This window comes from Periplaneta americana, chromosome 5, assembly GCF_040183065.1.
Source record: "Periplaneta americana isolate PAMFEO1 chromosome 5, P.americana_PAMFEO1_priV1, whole genome shotgun sequence".
In the NCBI taxonomy this organism is placed as follows: Eukaryota; Metazoa; Arthropoda; class Insecta; order Blattodea; family Blattidae; genus Periplaneta; species Periplaneta americana.
Window position 1 is genome coordinate 56562363 of NC_091121.1, and position 23245 is coordinate 56585607.

A 23245-nucleotide genomic window follows, 5' to 3' on the forward strand; every position below is an offset into this window, starting at 1 on the left:
TTCACCAACCTTTGTTATCATTATAACGTCTCGTTAAATAACTTAATGATACGGTAGTCTTTATTGCTAATGCTCCTTAGAACTCATCGTTAACTTATTAGGACCTAATTCGTTGCGTTAAAACTGTAAGGATTCGTTAATAAGTCAACAACATGACGGACGTATTCGATGCTGAAATCCTTTATGAACGGTTAAAGATCTCGTTAAAATTAAACGACCCGTTTATTGATATGTCATTTGTGCTGATTAAAAGGAGGTTGGTGAATCCTACCATCAGTGTTGCACAGTGTAGGAATCTGCCTACCACTGCTCTAGCGTGTTGTCTTAAGTTGCACCAGGATAAATGAGATTGTATGTGTTTAACAGGCGATCCCAAATACAAGCTGCCTTCACTAGATCCTCTGAAGATTGACGAGATCAAAGTGGCAGAGGGAGAACGCACTCAAGCGGGATTCACCCTGGTAGTCAAGGATGCGTCTATTTATGGTGCTAAGGATATGCATGTAGAGAAAGTGGAGTAAGTAAAATGCAAACAGACCTTTCCCTTCCTCCTCAAACACACTGAAATGTCTAAGTTTTTGAAATCCTTCACTATTTCTTCGCTATACGATATCAGTATTGATTTGAAGAAAACATAATTCGTAAAGAATTTTGGTATTTAAGAAAATAAATCACGAAAATAGGGACCAATCATCATTTTATGACATTATAGAGCACTTTTCAAAGCAAAATGATATTTCAGGCAATAAGTCACTGAAACAGGTCATAATCACTATTTTAAAGCACTACTAAACTCTTCCAGTAGCTTTGATTTCTCATGAATCGTGAAGATTTGTAATTTATTTTATTCCATAGATCTTACATGAGCAATGAAGCTTTAAGATGTGGAACAAGTCAAAATTTTACAATGTTACAATTACAATTTTTACAAATTTTTATAGTCTTAAATTTAGTAATTTTCTACAGTTTTTACAATTTTGTGCAATTTTTTACAATATTTTGACGAGATGTAGTGAGATGAGGTGAGGTCCGAGGATTCGCCAAAATATTACCCGGCATTTGCCTTTTGGTTGGGGAAAACCTCGGAAAAACACAACCAGGTAATCAAATCAAAGGGGGGCAATCAAATCAAAGGGGTTGATGCCAAGGACTCGCCATAGACTCGCCAAAACAAAATAGGTATTTGCCTTAAAATCTGAGAACTATTAACTAGTATGTCTGTGGCAATTATTACAAGAAATAGCAAAACAAATAAATTTTTAATCCCTAAAAAATATGTTCTAATAAAGTATTGGTGGCTACTTTCGCTGATGACACTCCTATTCTTGCTTCACATGAAGATCCATCAACAGCATCTGAAAACCTGCAGAATGAATTGAAAGAAACAGAAGACTGGCTAACTAAATGGAGAATACAAGCGAGTGAAAACAAATCAGTTCATGTTACTTTCGGAACCAGAATTGAAAACTGTCCTCCTGTAACACTTTACAACGAAGAACTTCCCGAAGCAGACGATGTTAAATATTTAGGTATGCATTTAGATCGCCGATTAACATGGCGCAAACATATTGAAACTAAACGTAAAGAATTACATTTTAAAACATCAAAATCTGTTGGTTATTGGGACCTAAATCAAAACTGTCATAAAAAAATAAACTTCTTATTTATAAAGTCATACTAAAACCGATCTGGGCATACGGTATCCAACTGTGGGGAACTGCTAGCAAGTCAAACACTGAAATGCTGCAGAGTTATCAGTCTAAAACTTTACGTTCCATTGTCACTGCACCATGGTATGTCCGTAATGATGTCATTCATCGGACCTCAACATTTCAACTGTGAAAGAAGAAATCTTTAAATTCAGTAAAAATACCTGCACCGATTAAATCAACATCCCAATTATCATGCATTAAATTTGCTGGATAATAATCAAACAATAAGAAGACTTCAAAGGACCAATGCTCCTGACCTTCCATTCATTTTTAATACAGCTATTTGAAACATTGTTATTTTTCTTTTGGAGTGTTGTCATGAGATAACATCTCCACTCATGTCATAGTCGTTTATAATATTTACTTATTGTCTCTTGTAGACGGATTGTAAATATGGCATGTGTTAAATAATAAAAAAAATATGTGATCCATTTCTATTATGTCAATGGCCTCGCATGAGGAAGGAGTACCAGGGAGGGGAACGTCCTGCCACACCCGAAGAAAAGGAAATATTCTAAAGTGGCACAGGGGCGTTTGACCGAGAGTGGGCGACCCTGAATATGGTCCGAAAAAAATCCTTCTCGTTAGAGAAGAGAAGTGACCCCCTTGTCCGGAGAAATAAGGACGAAGACCTGAACGCTTTGTTTATCTGCTACAGCGGTATAGGTAGCCATCTGCTCGACAGGATGTAATCTGGGGAGCTCTGGGATGGCTGCGAAACGACTTACTTTAAATGATATATAAGCTTGTGTTATTAAAATATTAAATAAATATTTAAATGCTAAAAATGTATTCGTTTCTAAACCATTTGAAGTAGATTCGCATCAATATTTATCAAATAAGCTTTTAGAAATGAATAGTTCTGTCTACATTTAATATGTTACTCAATAAAATACAATATATCTGTACAATTAAACAGTTTTCAGCACCATCAGATCATTACCTGAATCCAAGAACTAGATCAATCATTTTTTTTTTCACTGAAGAGAACAAAAAACCAATAAACAAACAAACAAACAAACAAACAAACAGACAAACACACAAACAAATTAATAAGTAAATAAATAAATAAATAAATAAATAAATAAATAAATAAATAAATAAATAAATAAATAAATAAATAAATAAATAAATAAATAAAGTGTCATTGTACTCCTTCTAGCCAACCCTTGTTCTTGAACATCAATGCAGCTGTGACTAAGCAAACGAATGTGAACTAGAAACATAATTCGTAAAGAAAGAAACAAATAAATTAAATAAGTAAGTAAATAAATAAAGTGAATAAATATTTAATAACAACGATTAATATAAATTACTTGAGATTAAATATACATGCACACGCATTGTCTACCGGTCTTCGTGTTCAGTCAACAGCATCAGTCTCCTCTACCAACGTCACAATAAATAATCAATCCCACTCTCACTTCTACCGATCTTCACTTGTCATCGTACGTTTCCAGGGTGTCAGCCAAGTGCTCGTTGTCTCACGGCTTCTTGAGCTGCTTCTTGCGCTGGTTCAGTTTCTTACGTTTGTGAGGTATCGGCTTCTTGGATCCATGAACTTCCATGGAGCGGATTCCCTGTTTCTCCACATATTCCTCTATCTTCAGGTTATCCGTGCTCTCTAACTGCCACAGAACGCCAGAGTTTCTGGAACTCATCGTCCACAGACAGAGCTGCTGTCTTGTTTTTGTAGAACACAATTTTCTTCTTGTCAATCGGTCGCGAGATGTATAATGATCTCTTTCTGCAAAGCCTTGAGGGTTTTATCACAATGTGGCAAAGATTCCTGAACTTTTCCAACAGAATTCCTTCAAGACTCTTCAAGTCATGCTGCTTCAACAAACGCAGTAGTTCCGGTATTAGGCCAATATTTTGAATTTCAAAAATAAAATATTTCCTCCAAAGCCAGTGTTTGAGGAAATGTCCCCATAACACTGGCAGCATTCCCACGCTGGATAGCAATAGCGATTCTTTGTCTCAAGAAGACAGTCGACCTGGAATCTCCATTGAGCGCTTGAAATTTTTTGCCGATGTCTGAAACGAGCATTTTAGCCTCTGAGCACTAAGGTCCCAACGTCTCAACAGCAAAAACAGAGAAAAAGTATCTGTCCTGGAGATCCCGATACTTATTCCTTTTGATGCTCACTGCGGATGTTGCAGCAGAACCAGCAACTTTGGAGGTGACAGGCAAATGGGATGGTGCTAAAGTGTCGACACAAGTGGCATCCCATAGCAGAGATTTTCCATGAGATTAGGGTATCAAGGTAAATCCATCTGGTCTTTTTCCATCAGAACGGCAGATTCCAATAGGTTCCAGGATTAATGGAAAACCATCAGAGACAAGTGCTCTTTTAATGATGTCATTTAATTGAAAGTGCCTGGAAAATCTCCCGGTATTTTTGGGGCACTTAAGCCATGGTGACCATATGGATCAACAGTGGCTCCACAAAGACATTTATGTGGGAAACATCTTGCACCCGAGTTTTAAAGCGACAGCAATTTTAAAGGACATATTGTCCATTAATGTGCCAATATTGGAAGATGGTATTGTCTTAAGCCAAGACTCTGATTCCTTCTGTCGTATTGCATGGTATCTAGCTTGATCGACCTCAGACATTGAAGATGCTCGTAGAGCCTGGTAGATATCAGAGGCATGGATGTGGTCCCATTGTTTCTGAACATCACGAGAAGCTGGGAGGTTGTTGTTTCCTGCAATGCTGAACCATTTCTCCAAAGTCTCGTCCACATAACAGATTCCGATTTCATCACCGTTAATTGAGAGAGTCGACTTGACGAAATCAAGGACTCCATATGCAGAAGCCAAGAAAGCAGGCAGACAAACATCACTCACATTCCGGATTCAAAGACCTCCAAAGGCAATAGGCAGAGTGGCTAAAATCCAATTATCTTCAAGACGTATATTGAGAATCGATTCCAGACAGTTTCTCAGTAGATCATCAGTCTCTTGAAGTAGGAATGGAAAAAGCCATAATGGGGTGGTGCGAAGAAAATATGTTAATTTAGGAATTAAATAACAGTTCTTTAAGAGAAAGTACGCTGTATGTGTGGAAAGAGATTGCAGACCATCAAACAGTTGCTTAATAATTTCAAACTTTTCACGCATACTTGACTCTACAGCTGGAAGAAAAATGGGAGATCCAAGGAGAGTCAAATTAGATCGAGATACTATCTTAATCCCTGGAGCTATATTATTGAATACAGGCACTACAGTATCGTCTTGTGTAGAGCAGAAGTATAATTCGCATTTATCGGGATTAATCTCCAAACCAATGGATCTGCAGAAATCTATAAGTTTTTCAAGATCGGAAAGAACCATATCTGGATCCCCTCCCAAAGTACCGTCATCCAGGTAAAAGAGGTTCAAGGCACTATTCAAATGGGTAATGACAGAATTCAGGGTTAGACTAAATAGCAGTGGAGCTATCGGATCACCTTGTTGGACTCCAGTCTGCGATGAAATGATGTCAGAATTATAATACAGGTTAGATGGGTTTCTATACGCTTTCCACAAGAATGCATAAAGTTCAGGAATCTTGCTCTTAACAAGTTCAAGCATTGTGTCTCTTTCAAGGCAATTAAATGCGTTTCTAAAATCGACCTTAAGAAGAACATTTTGATTGCCTTCGTTCTGATTTAGAAATTAACGTACCGAGTGAATGATGGCTTCACATCCTTTAGCGGTGCCAAAACCAAGCTGCTGAGGACGTAAATGTTGACCAACTTTCTCCTTAACAGAAGTGCAAGCTAACTTAGCGATAATCTGTGAAAGGTATTTCCAACTGCGATTGGACGTATCCCGCCATTTTTCTTTTCAATGGCAATTAAAGATGCTCCATATAAATGAGGACAGATTTCAGGATTAACTTTACCGGCCAACATTAGATTACATAATCTAGTAATAGCATTTAGGAGTCGCCTACCAGAATCTCCAGCAGATTTGGATGTGAGATCATTTAAATGTTGGGGGCGAATAAATAAATAAATAAATAAATAAATAAATAAATAAATAAATAAATAAATAAATAAATAAATAAATAAATAAAATAAATGAATAAAATAAATCAATTAATTTAATTAAATAAATTAAATAAATATAATTAAATGAAATAAAGTAAATTAATCAAAATTAATAACATAAAATTAAATTAATTAAATTAAATTAATTAAATTATATAAATTGAATTAAATAAATTAATAAATTAAATAAACAAATTAATCAATGAATTAAATAAATTAAATAAATTATATAAATTAAACAAGCAAACAAATAAATAAATGAATGGATGGGTAGATCGATAGATTGAAAGGTGGACAGATCGATAGGTGATAGACTGATAGATCGATAAATGGATGGATAGATCGATAGGTGGATTAGATCGATGGTTGGAAAGATCGATAGATCACAGAAAATCTGCAGCAATAGCAAGGTATTGAAATTAAGTTAAGAATATTCTCTATGTATCAATTATATAAACAAAAATTTCAGAAGTGACAGAAGAAAATCAATTACTTGAAGATTAAAAATTTTACTTCAGAGAAAGAGTTATGCATTATCGTATTTAAATAAAATTTCACATCATCTTCATGATAATAAATACAAAGACAGTTTGAAAGATAACTGAAAAAGGTACACGATTCAAAATGTTTCGGTAAAATTTAGGAGTTTCATAAAATAAACTTGTTTTCTCATATTTTACACGTTTTTCTCCCCCCCCCCCACCGGTTCGTTTGTCTCGTATGTCAGACACACCCTTTAGTATAAACAAATTCTGTTGCGTGATAAGTACCTTTTGCATTAAGGGAAAAACTACGGTGAAATAATAGTGCTAAATTAAAAAAAAAACTCACTTAAAAACTTACTGCGACCTTCTATTTAGACTGAGCTCAAAAAGTTAATTAATTTATATTCCAATGACAATTTTATTTTGAAGCTTTGGAGCCAATATGAAATAAACATTTTGAAAACTTCATCGCAATGAGCCTTTTTAGTGACGTCAATATAAAATATATTTAAAAATGTAATTTAAAAATTATTACCTCTAGTGGCACCAAATTTTGAACAGTTGGTATTATTGTAGCCTATACATGTTTATGTAATTTAAAGTTCATACTTGGATGAATATTGTAGAAGTTTTAAAACTCACACAAGTGTCCGCTTAAAGTTGAATGTTACTAGGTTCGTATTTTCCAAATAGGTAGTAATATCTAGTGACAGTTAAAATATATGAAATTTCGTATTCTAAACCATTCCCATTAGCGATACGGGAACAATAGTTTTCTCGATTTCTTCTGCTATCAAGTAATAATTTCTTCATTGTATTGTGTTTTCTTAGTTAGATACTAACACATCTTACAATATATTTTGTTATATGTTGTTACTTTTCACAAGTTTCCTCAAAGCATTTTCTTTAATAGAGTGGCATTACTTTCCTGTAGGAATTAATATTATACATCTTGATTATTATAACTTTTTAACTATATCAGTTAGGAATAAAATGTATATATATATATTACTTTCTCTTGTTAATTTGAACTAGGTTTAAAATACTTAGTTGACTAGTTTCGGCTACGGAGCCATCTTCAGAACTGCGTGGTCCTTGTGTCTTCGCCCCGGTGAGGGTACGTTTGTGTTGTGTAGTTTGGAATCAAGTAGCGTGTGTGTGTGTGTGTGTGTGTGTGTGTGTGTGTGTGTACAGACTACTGGACATACCAATGAGCCAGCAAGACTATAAAGAAATAATAAATACCGTCATAAGATAGCACAAGAAAATGGATATAATCCCAACATGATAGATAACATAATAAAAAAGACAAAACATAATAAAAAGAAACATAAGAACACAACACAAGCACAAGAACACAAAAAAAAGTACATCACACTGACATATGAAAACAAAAACAGACACAAGATCACATCTTAATTCGATAAATTAAACTATAACATCGCATACAGAACATAAAAACTTTACAAAGCATCTCAACACACAAACAACACAAATAAACAAATACAACCTCACAAGTGTATACAAACTCACATGCAATAACTGCAACAACTTCTACATCTGACGGACAGAGAGATCATTTCAAACACATTACAAAGAACTCATCATAGCTATAACCAAATCACACAACACTTCCACAACACATACAAACGCCAACCACACCTATAGAAACATAGACACAGACATGGAAATTCTACATATCTAACCGAAAAAACCAGACACTAAACTTACTAAAACAATACGAAATATACAGATACACAAAAACACACCCACAACAAATTCTCAACACACAACTGAATTTCAGATCACACACACTATTCGACTCCACACTACACAACACAAACGCACCCTCACCGGGGGGGCGAAGACACCGGAAGACGCAAGGACCACGCAGTTTTGAAGATGGCTCCCAAGCCGAAACTAGTCATCTCAGTTATTTTGAAACTTAGTTAAATTAACACGTGAAAGTAATATATAGGCTATATATTTTAGTCCTAAATTAATATTAAATAACAAGCATTTATTGTTCGATTTATGTAATTGTTCCTCCAGATATGACCTCAACAGGAAACACATCTTCCATCAAGTGTTCGTACCTAGAGTGGAGATAATCGGAAAGTACGAGGTGTACGGACGACTGCTGTTGCTACCCATTAATGGACATGGAGACATTAACATCACTCTGGGTAAATTAACTGTGTTACTGAACGACAATAAGTACTACGAAGTGTTCAGTCAATGGTTTGCATGTAACTTATGCGTGAGGGAGTGTGTGAGTGAATTTTTATTGTATTTAATGCCGTGAGCATCGAGAGTGATGCTAAACACAGTTATGAATAGGGCTCGGAAGTTGATGGAATACCATCTTTTTTCTGAGACATCACAGACAATGCAGGATGCAATACAAACTCGTTTCACTTCAACACGAACAAAGATAGCCTAAACGAACGAGTTGGATCATACGTATCGCATGGGGGCTCGCATTCGTGAGGTCCGTCGTTCGATTCCCGGACCAACCAACCTGACTGTGGTTTTTCCGTGGTATTTCACAGTCACTTAGGCAAATGCAGGGTTGGAATTTTCATTGCCACGGTCCATTTTCCCTTTCCCTCCCGTGTAGAAAAAGAATTTAGATTTTCATATCATATCGTTCATCTTTCTCATCTCATTCAATAGCCATATTCAGTTCAAGACGGACGTCTTCATCCACTTACGGAAGGGGATGTCTTCTCCGCGAGCGGATGAGTGGCCACATCCGGCCGGTGGGCTGGTACACCCTCATCCTCATTCATCCCATACACTTCGGGGTGCACAATAGACCTCTGTATGGCCGATGTGCAAAGAGTCGTCCTAACTCGCTCGTAGCCACTGTGACCTAATCTAACCTAAACTAAGATAGCCTACTTTCATTTTGCATTTTTCGGTCTCTTATTGTCTACTGGTTATTTTTAAGCAAATATTCTACTTTTTGTTGCATTTTGTCCTTATCTGTTTTAACGGACTTTTTACGTTGTGGTCATCATCATCATGCATTGCATCATGCAGAAATTCTTTATGGTTGTATCATTCTTGACTCTTCATCACCTAAAATAACATATTTAAAGTAAGTCCAATTTGTATCTTAACCCTAAGTTCGAGCTTAAACCCACGAGTATACAATATATGTTTATACATGCACAAGTACCTTTCAGCACTATACTTATATCGCTCTCAACTCACTCACTGCACTGGAACTACGACACATTTCACCGACACTATCCTGATTTCACTAACACTTCAAAAACATTTCACTGTTCAAATACTTTGCACTACCACTATAAACTATAAAACTTCATTGACACAACACACTTCTTCACTGATGCAACAGTTCAAATAACAAAACATCAATTACACCCTTATTATTCCGTAGAATCGTACTTACTATATTAACCTCAAAATCGCTAGCCTAGATCCTATTGCAAGCTATTTTATTTAACACGTTCACTATAACTCACACCCTTTCACTGTAAATCAATCTCAGTTCTCTGCCACTATAACTCTCGGAATTTGCTTTGAAGCTCACTACATTTTCACTACAACACACACCAATATAAATCACTGAAGATTCACTATGTTTCTTACTCACTATACTTGTAAAACAACAAAATAGTGTGTATAATATGCTATCGTCTATTAGTAAAGTCCTTAAGCCTATTTTTAAATACATTTTTGTATTGACTATTACACTTTTACTGCGTCACACTACTTTCGACCAATAAAACGGTACGAAAGGACGTCTTTCAACCAATCACGACTGCTTATCGCACAATTTTATCGCGTCCCTAGCATTTGTTTCTTTGTTTGCCAACATTTCACACTGGGCTGGTCTGGACGGCAAAAAAAAAAAAAAAAAAAAAAAAAATATATATATATATATATATATATATATATATATATAAAATTACAAACCACTCCAGTCGATGCACAGCAGTTTCAAATATGACTCGCATTGGCATTCAAGAACAAGAATTAATAAAAATCACTGATCATACCTATGCATCTTCTGAAATCCTATTTACAAATAAATGAAGAGCACCATTCGGAAATCCTGAATAAGTTGAATACACCATGAAGGCCTACATCAACGAGTTCCACTTGTATTACGCACACTTCCAATATAACATCAATTGAACCACCAACCACATTCAAATTTGAAAATTGTACATTCAATAATTATTCCTTTTAAAATTATTCATGTTTATTTTTTATGTCATCGTCGTTAATTAAAACTTTTCTAACACTTGTGTATATTATTTAGGTTATGTTATAGCTTCTGCTATATGATATTATGGATAGTCACGTATCAGAGATTGTTTAATGTTAAGATTTATTGAAAATCATCTGTCAAGTGACGTGATAATTGAAGTGGAATGCAACTGTTTTAATAAAAATGAAACTGAATCAACAAAGCCTTCTTGACTAGTAACACTGCCATCGTGATATAGATCGAGAACTTCTTGACGAGAAGACATTGCTAGTAATCATAACTCAGTACTGCCATCTAGCATGCATCTAGCGTAATATTTGTAATGTTGAGATGGTACAATAATACATTTGAAGACAGTTGTATTTTCGAAAGTCAATTAATATTTTATTGTATTGGAGTACTTCGTTACTTCTAATCTTTATATACTTTCTTCTAATCGTGTAATAGTCAATTAAATCCCACTCGAGTTTTGATTTTCACTAGATAAATCAAAACCTCTAGTGAGATTACTGTTGATAAAACCTTTAGTAAGTCTACAGGTAGAGCATTCCAGTCCCTGATAGTACGAATGACAAAAGAAAACTTTCCAGTGTCCGTCTCCTGTCATCTTTCTCTCAGTTTGTGTGAATGGTGAAAGCAGCACGACAATTAAATCATTTTACACAAAAATGGTTCATGTGTGCGAGTATGTGAAGAAATACATATTGCGTGAAAAATTTCCTCCAGTTAACGAATTCGTGTAGAAAAAAATGTTTCTGAAATCTGTCCTCGGGGTCGATCTGATCATATTTCAATAGAGTCATCTCACGGTCAAATAGCTAGTGTCCTAAATTGAGACAACTCATGCTGCCTGAGGTTCTCCGTGGTTTTCCCAAGGCACTAAGGCAAATATCGGGATGAGCCCTAACAGAAATGGGCCACATCTCCCTCCGCACACAAGTTTCGGCTGTTTTTTTTAATTAAAGCATTCGAAATAGAAGCCTTGGCTTTCGCATATTCCCCTCAATGTGCAGGTTTCACCATCTTTCGGTGTTCCAGTCCTGATGCTGTTATGTCTTGCGTCTCTCCTCCCAATCATGTGGTAGTTACTAGGGTATGTCCATTTTCGATTTCCCTTTGAAAATTCTCTGTTTATTGAGTGGAAAGCGAAACTCGGAGTGAGAAAAGTGGCCAACAGGCTTAGAGCTCACATATTCATTGTTTCTCAGCCCCAAACTCCCTTGCAAGGACGTTTTTCTTGTAGATACCTTTTATATCTTTCTCCTCCCATTTCTCCATTGACAGCAACACTGACATTGCACGTGACCTTTTCTGAGTTCGTCTCAAAGAGCGAAGAATTATTCACTCTCTCACGTTACTCTTCATTATTCTTCATAACTCTATTCTATTTAGCTTCTTGTTTTCAATATTTGTTCTCATATCACGCAATAGATACTCGCTCACAACACCATATCACACTCTCCATTCCTACACAGAACATCCTCCTACTTTTCAACTTTCATCGTCTCTGCAGTTCATCTCTGGAACTCTACCACAACATGTCAGAGACTGTCGGACATTATCAATGGTCCGTCCCAGGTATCTGTAGAGTAACTTCACGTCTATCTGTGACGGAGTGTACTGCGGGCAGCATCAGCTCGAGGCCGCTAAGGGGCAAGATGCTCGTGGTAGACGGTAGAGTTCAGATAGAAATGATCCAATCCCTGCAAACGATTGCTAGCTTCGTTCAACCAACACCTTCCTACAGAACGATCATTGCCCTAGCCCTCCCACATACCACTTGCACAGTAGTCTTGTTTCGTTTTTCTTCTCTACAGATTCCTGGTAGGGACCACAGTTTCAAAAATAAACTAAAATTACACTTTTCCAATTCAGATTCTCTTCAATTTTAAGTCATTTTCCCTGCAACAGTTTTGTAAATAATATATCTATTTTTTTTTTCCTTTTTTGTTCAACATTACACTGTCTTGATCGCCAGATTAATTTATTACCATAGACATTTTATTGTGGATTTCATTTAAATTTCGTTTTTTTATTACATTCCATTTCTTGTATTCTTCCTTACGTTTTCCCTGTTAACTATTTGTACTAATTGAGTTGCTTATGGTATAGTCCAGTCTTTAGATCTGCATTTTACTTTTTTATATTAGCCTATGGTATTATTTCCATTTTGTACAGTGTCAACTCTTGTTATGTTATTATTTTCTGTAATATGTTAGTATTTTGTTCTTTCACTTTTTGTTAAATTTCACTGCTTTTGTACTTTCTGACCTGGTAGAGTGTATGGCCTTAGCTCTGCCGGTATAAATGAATGGGTGCATCCGAATTGGCTTCTATTTTCCGGATTGGCTCCTAAATTATGAAATTCTAAAATCCGAATTGGTTCCAAAGGAACTAAAGTGAATCAGCATTTTCCTTCCCAGACTTAGGACTATCTACATTACGTAGATCTGATTAAAAATGTTCTTGCAGTAATCAGTAGGCCAACTTAAACCAGTAGCTTCGTTTGTTTTAAATTTGTAGTAAAAACTATAGCTCACTTAAAAAAACTGCATCTGTAATCTTGCGTAATAATTTTAAGAATGTTTTCTTTCTTTGTGTGTTACTTTGAATACAAATTAAAACATAAAATTAAAAATATTGGGATGAGTAGAATAGAACTCTGAATGGAAAGACTCATAGCAGTTAGTCGTACAGCAAATAGAATCCGAAAATTCAGTCCAAATTTTAGGCGGGAAATTCGAGAACGGAGATATATAAGTCTCTAATACTTAATCACAAAAATCATCAATTTGTGGGAGCCTATTCGGACTCGGATTGCTTATCTTTGCAGGTAACATCCGAAAATACTAGTATTTGGGAGCCAATTCGGATGACGTATTTTAAGGGAGCCAATTCGGAAACACTGAAATAAATAAATGTAAACTGGAACATCAGGCAGCAAGCTGACGAAACTTGCACTTACTTATCAATAAGTCATAAAAATTGAAATTGACCCGAGTCTCTAAAGCCTGTAACTGATCAGCAGTCAAGATATTTTATGAGTAAAGCACAATGCTACCGTTCTCGTCTAAGACATTAAATAATCGAGCAAAATTCCGTAGAAAATACATTCATTTCTGTATTACAACGCGCCTGTTTACTAATCACTAAGCGTTAAGTTAAGTTAGTTGAGGCGTTTAGTTGCAAAATCAGATACATCACTAAAACATAATTTTTCAGTATGAAGGAAAAACGTATAACTCCTATACACCAAGAGGTAAAATTTTAATACTTGGAGGATACGTTTGTTATGGAATATTGTAATGTTTCATGACGTATGGCAGTGACATTATTACATAATTAGTAGATAATAGAGAAAATGTATTTGATGTATCTGGTTTTGAAAATTGTTCTGTGATCTATCTGGGTTTGCAAATGAATAAAAGGACTTCTCTTGGTTTGAAAGCAAAAAACCATTCTATTATATACAATGTATTATTTTAAACCCACTGTTTCATCACAAAAGAAATTAAATTATTATTAAACAACAAGATCAACTATTTCACAGGCATGGTCACACACATTTTCTTCTTCATTCTTAGAAGAAATCTGATTTTCATCAAAGATTTACAGTCCGTTAACAATACGTGCATAGTAGCTAATGTTTTAAGTGATTTCTAGTCATTGCCAAAAAGTTTTGTCAGCAAACCAGTTATATAATTTATTTTTAATTGTGACACTTGTACTCCTGGCAGCATTATGCTTGGTGATGTAATATTTATTTTTTTTTTTTGTTCTTGTGACAAATGCTCTTGTATTGGCCAGACTCACTTCTGTAGTGAACTTCATCCTTCACTAGGACGTCATCCTTCTTCTTTTTTCGACTGAAAGAAAAACCTTTTACATGGAAAGTCCCACTGAGCTGGTGGTCGCACTATATTGGAAACAGTTTTTTTCCGGCCATAAGTTTCATCTGACAAAGTTATGACTGTTCCAAAATCAGAGAAAATATCTGTTTACTCGTTAGAGCTAATGATGACAACTTGCCGTTTTTCTTTCAGCTGTTTCTGCGCGAGAATTATACTGATGCACAATGAACGTATGCGCAAATCCTTTATGTATCTGGTTTTGAAAACTTACATGACATCTGAATTTGCAACCAATACTATTCTTTCATCATACACATCCATGTGATGTATCTGGTTTTGGAGCATAATAGTACTATAGCAGTTGTATGTAGAATCATATGAAGATATGAAATATAGCATTAACTCATTTTTGAAAAAATGATTTATCTGATTGTACAACTACACGCCTCAGTTATTAGTTTAATGTTGTGTATTTGTTGTACAGATAACTGCAGAATTACTTATGACGCCGACTTCAGTTATGAAACCATTGACGGAAAGGACCATATCTCTCAGAGGAACCAGAAAACCCAGGCTAATCCAGAGAACATGCACATCAAGCTGACCAACCTCTTCAACGGAGATAAGATGCTAAGTGAGTATGCATCAGGTGTCGGTACTTCGACATGTACTGTATGGGAAGTGTCGCTAGCCAATCACTTTACGATCACTATTTCAAGTAATTCATGTAAATCCTTTTAGCCGTAAATGCCTATCGGAATGAGATACAATTTCATAGAAGATAATTATTCTCAACCACTGGTAGTAGGTGATGGTAGTAGATTGCAGTTCCCAACTAGAGGAAATTATCCCATACCGCCTCGCCTTCTCATAGCGTTGCGATTTTACGCCACAACTCGAAGATTTCAGGGTATGATTGGTGGTGTATGTGATGTTGATAGAACCACAGCGTGTGCAGGCGTGCAGACAGATAGATAAGTAGATAGATAAATAGATCAAAGAATTAAAAAATAAATAAACTAATAAATAAATAAATTTGTAAGTAAATAAATAAAAAAACCAAAAACTAACAAAACATACAAACAAATAAAAAATGAATAAACCAATGAATGAATGTATGAATGAATGAATCAATAAATCAACAATTGAATGAATGATTAAGTAGAAGAAGAAACGAATGAATAAATAAATAAATAATGAATAAATAAATAAATAAAAACAAAGGAAACAAACAAAGCAAACAAAACAATGAATAAACCAATGAATGAATGAATGAATGAATCAATCAATCATTGATTCAATGTACGAATGAATGAATGACTGAATGAACGAACAAATAAATGAACGATTAAATAAAAGAAGAAATGAATAAATAAATAAATAAGTATATATAAACAAAAAATAAATAAAATAAATAAAGAAATAAGTAAATAAATAAACAAGCAAACAAAACAAACGAAATAAATAAAACAAAAAAAAACAAATAAAAATGAAGAAACCAATGAATTAATGAATGAATGAATCAATCAATCAATCAATAAACCTTTCAATGAATGTATGAATGAATGAATGAATGAATTAAAAACGAACGACTGAATAAAAGATGAAATTAATGAATGAATAAATAAAATAAATAAGTAGGTAAGTAGTGAGTAGATAAGTAGCTGAATAAGTAGGTAAGTGGGTAGATTAGTAAGTAGGTAAGTAAACAGATAAATAGATAACTACATAAATAAATAGCCTACTAAGTAAATAATTAGATTACTAAGTAAATAAATAGATTTCGAAGTAAATAATTACCATATATTTATAAATAAATAATTAGATAGGTAAATAAATAAATAAATGAATAATGAAAAATAATGGACGACTAAGTAAACAAGTAGATTATTAATTAAATTAGTAATTACTAAATTAATAAATATATTACTCAGTAAATAAATAAATGACTAAGTAAATGAATATATAGATACCCATACGTAATTAGGTAATATCTACACACGTAACATTTACATCAAAGACAATTAAGAAATTGAAGATACATTATATCTATGGAGTAGGTTTCGCCGTTAAATACGTTTAAGGAAAAGAAAAAAAAACACATGTCATATATTAAGAATTGTTTTTATCTAGGACATCGCATCTAAATATATGTTTGCAGACAAGTCAAATTTCTGAATATACTTACAAAACTAACTCAAATTCGTCTCCACAAAAGAAACATTTGTATGAAAGTATTGAACTGTGAACTAAACCAGCACGAGTTCAAATTTTCAAATCGGCTTTTACAGACGTTGTGTCAGCTGTGCGATGAATGTAAATTCCATGTTGAAAATGCAATAAAATCTGTTTGATTGCAAACAGGTTTTAACACTCATTCGCCTTGAACCTTGAATTTCGGCAAGTTCTTCAACCTATTCAAGTGAATCCCCATGCCAGGGGCGGTGAACTCTAACGACAGTAGGAGTGATATTATCATGTCTTCAAAGCGTCCTATCCCCCACCACCACGCTCTTGCTGACATCAACGTAATTTGTGGATTTCAATGATGGCTTCTTTCTTATTATTAAGTTAAGTCTCATTCGTATTTATTTTCTTTGTACGATTTTGACAAAATAAAATACAGATAGCAATGTAATTATTATTTATCATACAAATAATGAATTACTTTATCCACAGTAATATCACTAGAGGTTTTGATTTATCTAGAGAAAATCAAAACTCGAGTGGGATATAATTGACTATTACACGATTAGAATAGAATAGAATAGAATAGAATAGAATAGAATAGAATAGAATCGAATAGAATAGAATACTAGGGTGCTATTCATAGACATTTCGTTAGCCCGCGCTACGAGCGTGCTAAACTAGCCCCGGCTATCGACTGTTACTTGTACGGGATTCATATCATATCACATCGATAACAATGGTTTATAAATACGAAAAACGTTAGTTCGCTGATCATCCACCGGAAGCCCGCGCTAAGAATGTCTAAAATTACGGCCCGTATAGACTAGCATAGATTAGAGTACAATAGAATAGAATAGAATATTTTATTTTCGCAAGTATAATTAAGGCCATAAGGCCTTCTCTAACACTCAACCAACCTTAATCAATACAATAATGACATACATATTTAAATTATGAATATTTACAATACACTAAAGATTCTTCAGCAGTATTCTTCAGTTAAAACTAGCGGCTAGTACATGTTTATTTAATTTGAGATAAGACCTAAACGAAAAAGTAATAATTTATGAGCTAATGTAATTCAGTTTAGTCTATATGCAATATATAAAGAATTACAATTAAGTTGAGATAGCTAATTGGTTAAATGATGAGAATTAATTTAAGTAGTTTACTAGAACTAAGAAGCAAAATATAAATCTAAAATATATTGAATATAACGAAAATAATATTAATGTAATGAGATTTGCCATTAGAGGTTTTGTATTATATTTAGAGAAATTAATGGCGATAACAAGAATGGTTGCTGGGTAACTTTCGGTGTTGGACCCCGTACTCATATCACCGGCATTATCACCTTCATTTCATTCAGACGCTAAATAACCTAGATGTTGATACAGCATCGTAAAATAATCCAATTAAAAAAACAAGAATGGTCAGATGTTAGTTTTATTATAAGTAACAAATATTAATCAGTGATTAATCTGTTAAGTAAGAATTTATGTAATTTTGACCTAAATGAAGTTATTGTCCAACAATCCCTTACGTCACTCGGAAGTGAGCTCCAATATCTAGCAACTGAAACTGTGTAGGATGAAGAACATAAAGATATCTTGCGGTAAGGTATAATGAGTAAATTGTTATGAAACCTGATACTGATGATATGCAGATACATTTTGAAAACGAGAAGCCAAGTAGATTGGGGTAAAGGTGCGCAGAATTTGAAATAAGAGAATAAGAGAATGCAGGGCTCGTCGATCGCTTAGTCTTAACCTAGACAAAGTCTGGAAAGATGGGGAAACATGATCATACTTACGAATATTACAAATGTGACGGACGGACGCGTTATGCACACGTTGTAGCCTGCTGCTCAAATTTGCATTTAGGTTACTTAATATAACATCGAAGTAGTCGAAGTGTGGCATCACGAGTGTTTGTACAAGGATTAATTTTAATTTATCAGGAAGAAAATGCTTCAGTCGCTTTAATGAGTGAATAATCGAAAATATTTTTTTTTTGGAAGTGTGATTCACTGGTTCATTCCATTCTAGGTGACAATCCATATAAATTCCAAGGTTCTTCACAGTCGAGCTGTACTGTATGTAGTAGTATTATTTACAATTATCGTGGAAAATTTTGTTCGTCACACTTTGATCTCTGAAGTTCTATAAAGATAGCCTGCTACTTACTTGCATTTAAATTAAGTTCGGACGTTAGAAGAGAATATATAAAAATTAAAATAAATAAAGTATTCTAATACAATAAAATATTAATTGACTTACGAAAATACTAAACTGTCTTCAAAATTATTGTACCATGTCAGCATTACAAATATTCCGCTAGATGGAAGTAGTGTATGATGAGTTGTTCTCTTGTTACCAGTTGTGCCAACTATAAAATCTTCATTGAATTTTATAGGATTTGTTGATTCAGTTTCGTTTTTATTAAAACAGTTGCATTCCATTTCAATTATCAATATACATATTAATAAACGAACTTTCAGGGGTGCAGACTGTAATTCTGACCATTATTTGGTAATTGGAGAATTAAGAGAAAGATTATCAGTAGCCAAGCGAATAGAGCAAGAAGTTAATATTACTAAATTCAATATTTTGAAATTAAAGGATGAGGAAGCTAAGCAAAATTATCAGGTCGAAATTTCGAATAGGTTTGCCACTTTAGAAAGTTCCGACGAAGTTGAGAAAGAATTAGATATCAATAGCGTGTGGGAAAATATCAGAGCTAGCATCAAAATTGCAGCTGAGCAGAGCACAGGTTATTATGAAACTAAGAAAAAGAAACCGTGGTTTGATGAATTTTTATTTTAGTTGGTTATTTAACGACTCTGTATCAACTACTAGGTTATTTAGCGTCGATGGGATTGGTGATAGCGAGATGATATTTGGCGAGATGAGGCCGAGGATTCGCCATAGATTACCTTGTTTGATGAAGATTGTTGCATGGTAGTAGAAAGAAGGAAACAGGCAAAATTGAAATTCTTACAGGATCCAGTTGAGGAGAAAAGAGATAATTATTTCAATGAAAGACGGGAAGCAAGTCGTACACTTAGGAATAAAAAGAGAGGTTACTTGAAGGAAAAACTGAATGAGGTAGAAACAAATAGTAAGAATAAAAACATTAGAGATTTATATAAGGGTATAAAGGAATTTAAAAACGGATATCAGCCAAGGGTAAACGTGATCAAGGATGAGACTGGTGACTTGCTTGCAGACTCTCCAACAATCCTAAACAGATGGAAAAACTATTTTGCGCAACTACTAAATGTACATAGGCCAAATAGAAATGATCGGGACGAAATTGAAATACAAACTGCTAAGCAATTTATACCCGAACCCACGCTTTCAGAAGTCGAAATTGCGATAGAAAATCTGAAAAAGTACAAGTCTCCAGGTATCGATCAAATTCCAGCAGAATTAATACAAGAGGGTCGAAGTGCATTATATAGTGAAATTTATAAACTTGTACTTGCTATTTGGGAAAAGGAAATTGTACCAGAACAATGGAAGGAGTCCATAATTGTACCTATTTTTAAAAAGGGGGACAAAACCAACTGTGGTAACTTTAGAGGAGTATCACTTTTGTTGACGTCGTACAAAATTTTGTCCAATATTCTTTTGAGAAGATTAACTCCGTACTTAGATGAAATTATTGGGGATCATCAGTGCGGTTTTAGGCGTAATAGATCGACTATTGATCAGATTTCTTGTATTCGACAGATAATGGAGAAAAAATGGGAGTATAAGGGTACAGTGCATCAGTTATTCATAGATTTCAAAAAGGCTTATGACTCGGTTAAGAGGGAAGTATTATATGATATTCTTATTGAATTTGGTATTCCCAAGAAACCAGTTCGATTAATTAAAATGTGTCTCAGTGAAACATACAGCAGAATCCGTATAGGTCAGTTTCTATCTGATGCTTTTCCAATTCACTGCGGGCTAAAGCAAGGAGATGCACTATCACCTTTACTTTTTAACTTCGCTTTAGAATATGCCATTAGGAAAGTGCAGGATAACAGGCAGGGTTTGGAATTGAACGGGTTACATCAGCTTCTTGTCTATGCGGATGACGTGAATATGTTAGGAGAAAATATACAAACGATTAGGGAAAACACGGAAATTTTACTTGAAGCAAGTAAAGCGATCGGTTTGGAAGTAAATCCCGAAAAGACAAAGTATATGATTATGTCTCGTGACCAGAATATTGTACGAAATGGAAATGTAAAAATTGGAGATTTATTCTTCGAAGAGGTGGAAAAATTCAAATATCTTGAAGCAACAGTAACAAATATAAATGACACTCGGGAGGAAATTAAACGCAGAATAAATATGGGAAATGCGTGTTATTATTCGGTTGAGAAGCTCTTATCATCCAGTCTGCTGTCAAAAAATCTGAAAGTTAGAATTTATAAAACAGTTATATTACCGGTTGTTCTGTATGGTTGTGAAACTTGGACTCTCACTTTGAGAGAGGAACATATGTTAAGGGTTTTTGAGAATAAGGTTCTTAGGAAAATATTTGGGGCTAAGAGGGATGAAGTTACAGGAGAATGGAGAAAGTTACACAACGCAGAACTGCACGCATTGTATTCTTCACCTGACATAATTAGGAACATTAAATCCAGACGTTTGAAATGGGCAGGGCATGTAGCACGTATGGACGAATCCAGAAATGCATATAGAGTGTTAGTTGGGAGACCGGAGGGAGAAAGACCTTTAGGGAGGCCGAGACGTAGATGGGAGGATAATATTAAAATGGATTTGAGGGAGGTGGGATATGATGGTAGAGACTGGATTAATCTTGCACAGGATAGGGACCAATGGCGGGCTTATGTGAGGGCGGCAATGAACCTCCGGGTTCCTTAAAAGCCATTTGTAAGTAAGTATATATATTAAAAAAATCTCTGATATGTGACTATCCATTAATCTCATACAATAAAAGGTATAATATAACCTAAATAATATAAACAAAATAAATGATATAAAATATTTAATTAAGGATGATGAAATAAACATGAATCATTAAAAAAGGTAAGTGCAATGTTGGCAAACAAAGAAACAAATGCTAGGGAGGTGATAAAAACAAATGCTACGGAGGTGATACAAATTGTAGGATAAGCAGTCATGATTGGTTGAAACACGTCGTTTCGTACAGTTTTGTTGGTCAAAAGTAATATGATGTAGTAAAAGTGTAATAGTCAACATAATTTAATTTTGTCGAGTTACTGATTGAAGAAGAAGAAGAAGAAGAAGAAGAAGAAGAAGATGATGATGATGATGATGATGATGATATAGTTAACGAAACATTTTGCAAAGTTGTGATCTGCTTCGACCACCAACATTTTATTGTTCTTATATACATTTTAAAAATTTTGCATGCGTTTCAAAATTATCTGACTTTCTATGAATGTTCACACCAAAGCTGTTTTCATTTTCATATTTGGCATTCACATAATTTTATTTATTTTTTATTATTAACTTTTTATCATAATCATCATCATCATCATCATCATCATTATCATCAAGATCACGGGTTGAGCCGGTAGGCCCGTTCCGTCCCCATTAGAATTGTTCTCTCCAACGAAACCTAGGACGACCAACAGTTCTCCTTCCTCTTGGAGCATACTGGAAAGCTTTCTTGGGAATTCGGTGATCCTCCATTCTTCCTAGATGTTCCATCCACCTATTTCTTTGATTTGTTAACTTTTATATTATTCCCTCTATCCCTAATTCTTTACTGATATGTTCATTCCTCTTATGTTGTAATAAAGAATATCCCGCCACTGATCTTAGGAATTTCATTTCTGAGGCTTCTAGTCGTCTTTTGTCTTTTTCTGTTAAGGTCCATGTCTCTGCTCCGTAAAGTAGTACGGAAGGGCTACTGTTTTGTAGAGTTTTAACTGTGTTTCTTTGGTTGTTCTTTTTCCTAAGCTCCGTCTAATTGTTCCACATATACCTTGAAATCTATGCATCTTTTCTTCCATATCTCTTTTTTTACAAATAAAAAATGTTACATCCTAAATATTTAAAATTACTAACTTGTTCAATAATTTTGGAGTCAATAACTATTTTCGACCTTTTATGCTGGGTCCCTATGAAAGCCATTGTTTTTGTTTTAGTGTGTGATATTTTTAAATTATAGCTTTTGGTTATTTGACTCAGTTTATAAGCTGCACTTTGGAGGTTGTATTCTGTATCAGCAATCACCACTTGGTCGTCTGCAAAAAGTAGGCAATTTACAGGCGTTTCATCTAAGATAAAATCACAGTTTAAAATATTCAGCCAGTCATCAATGGCTTCGTTGAGATATATATTAAATAAAGTGGGTGATAGTGGGCACCCTTGTCTAACACCCCCATTAATTTCTCTCGTTAATTTACCTGGACCTTTCCCTTTGTCAATGCAAATATTGGTATTAAGATACATGCTACGTAATGTTCTTATCAGATGTTGTGGGTATTCTCTTTTCTCCATTATTTTCCATAATTTTGATCTATTCACTCTATCGAAAGCCTTCTCATAATCGATGAATAATAATAAGTGTATTTCTAAGTTATATTCTCTTCTTTTTTCAATTATCTGGTTTATGGTGAGGATACAATCTGTTGTTGATCGTCCTTTCAGGAATCCATGCTGTTCGTTTTTTAACAATACTTCTGTAATTTTATTTAATTTTCTTGTTATTAATTTTGCATATATTTTA

General features: G+C 34.3%; 1 protein-coding gene across 3 annotated transcripts in view; it reads left to right on the top strand.

The window, feature by feature from the left end:
• The window catches only part of LOC138699642 (protein takeout-like), a 57884-nt gene that overhangs the window by 29144 nt on the left and 5495 nt on the right, over window positions 1-23245 (top strand). For all 3 annotated transcript variants that reach the window (XM_069825675.1, XM_069825677.1, XM_069825676.1), the window contains exons 3-5: window positions 367-517; window positions 8291-8424; window positions 14820-14969. In XM_069825675.1, the coding sequence (XP_069681776.1) occupies window positions 367-517; window positions 8291-8424; window positions 14820-14969 (435 nt within the window). The remainder of the gene's footprint in view (window positions 1-366; window positions 518-8290; window positions 8425-14819; window positions 14970-23245) is intronic.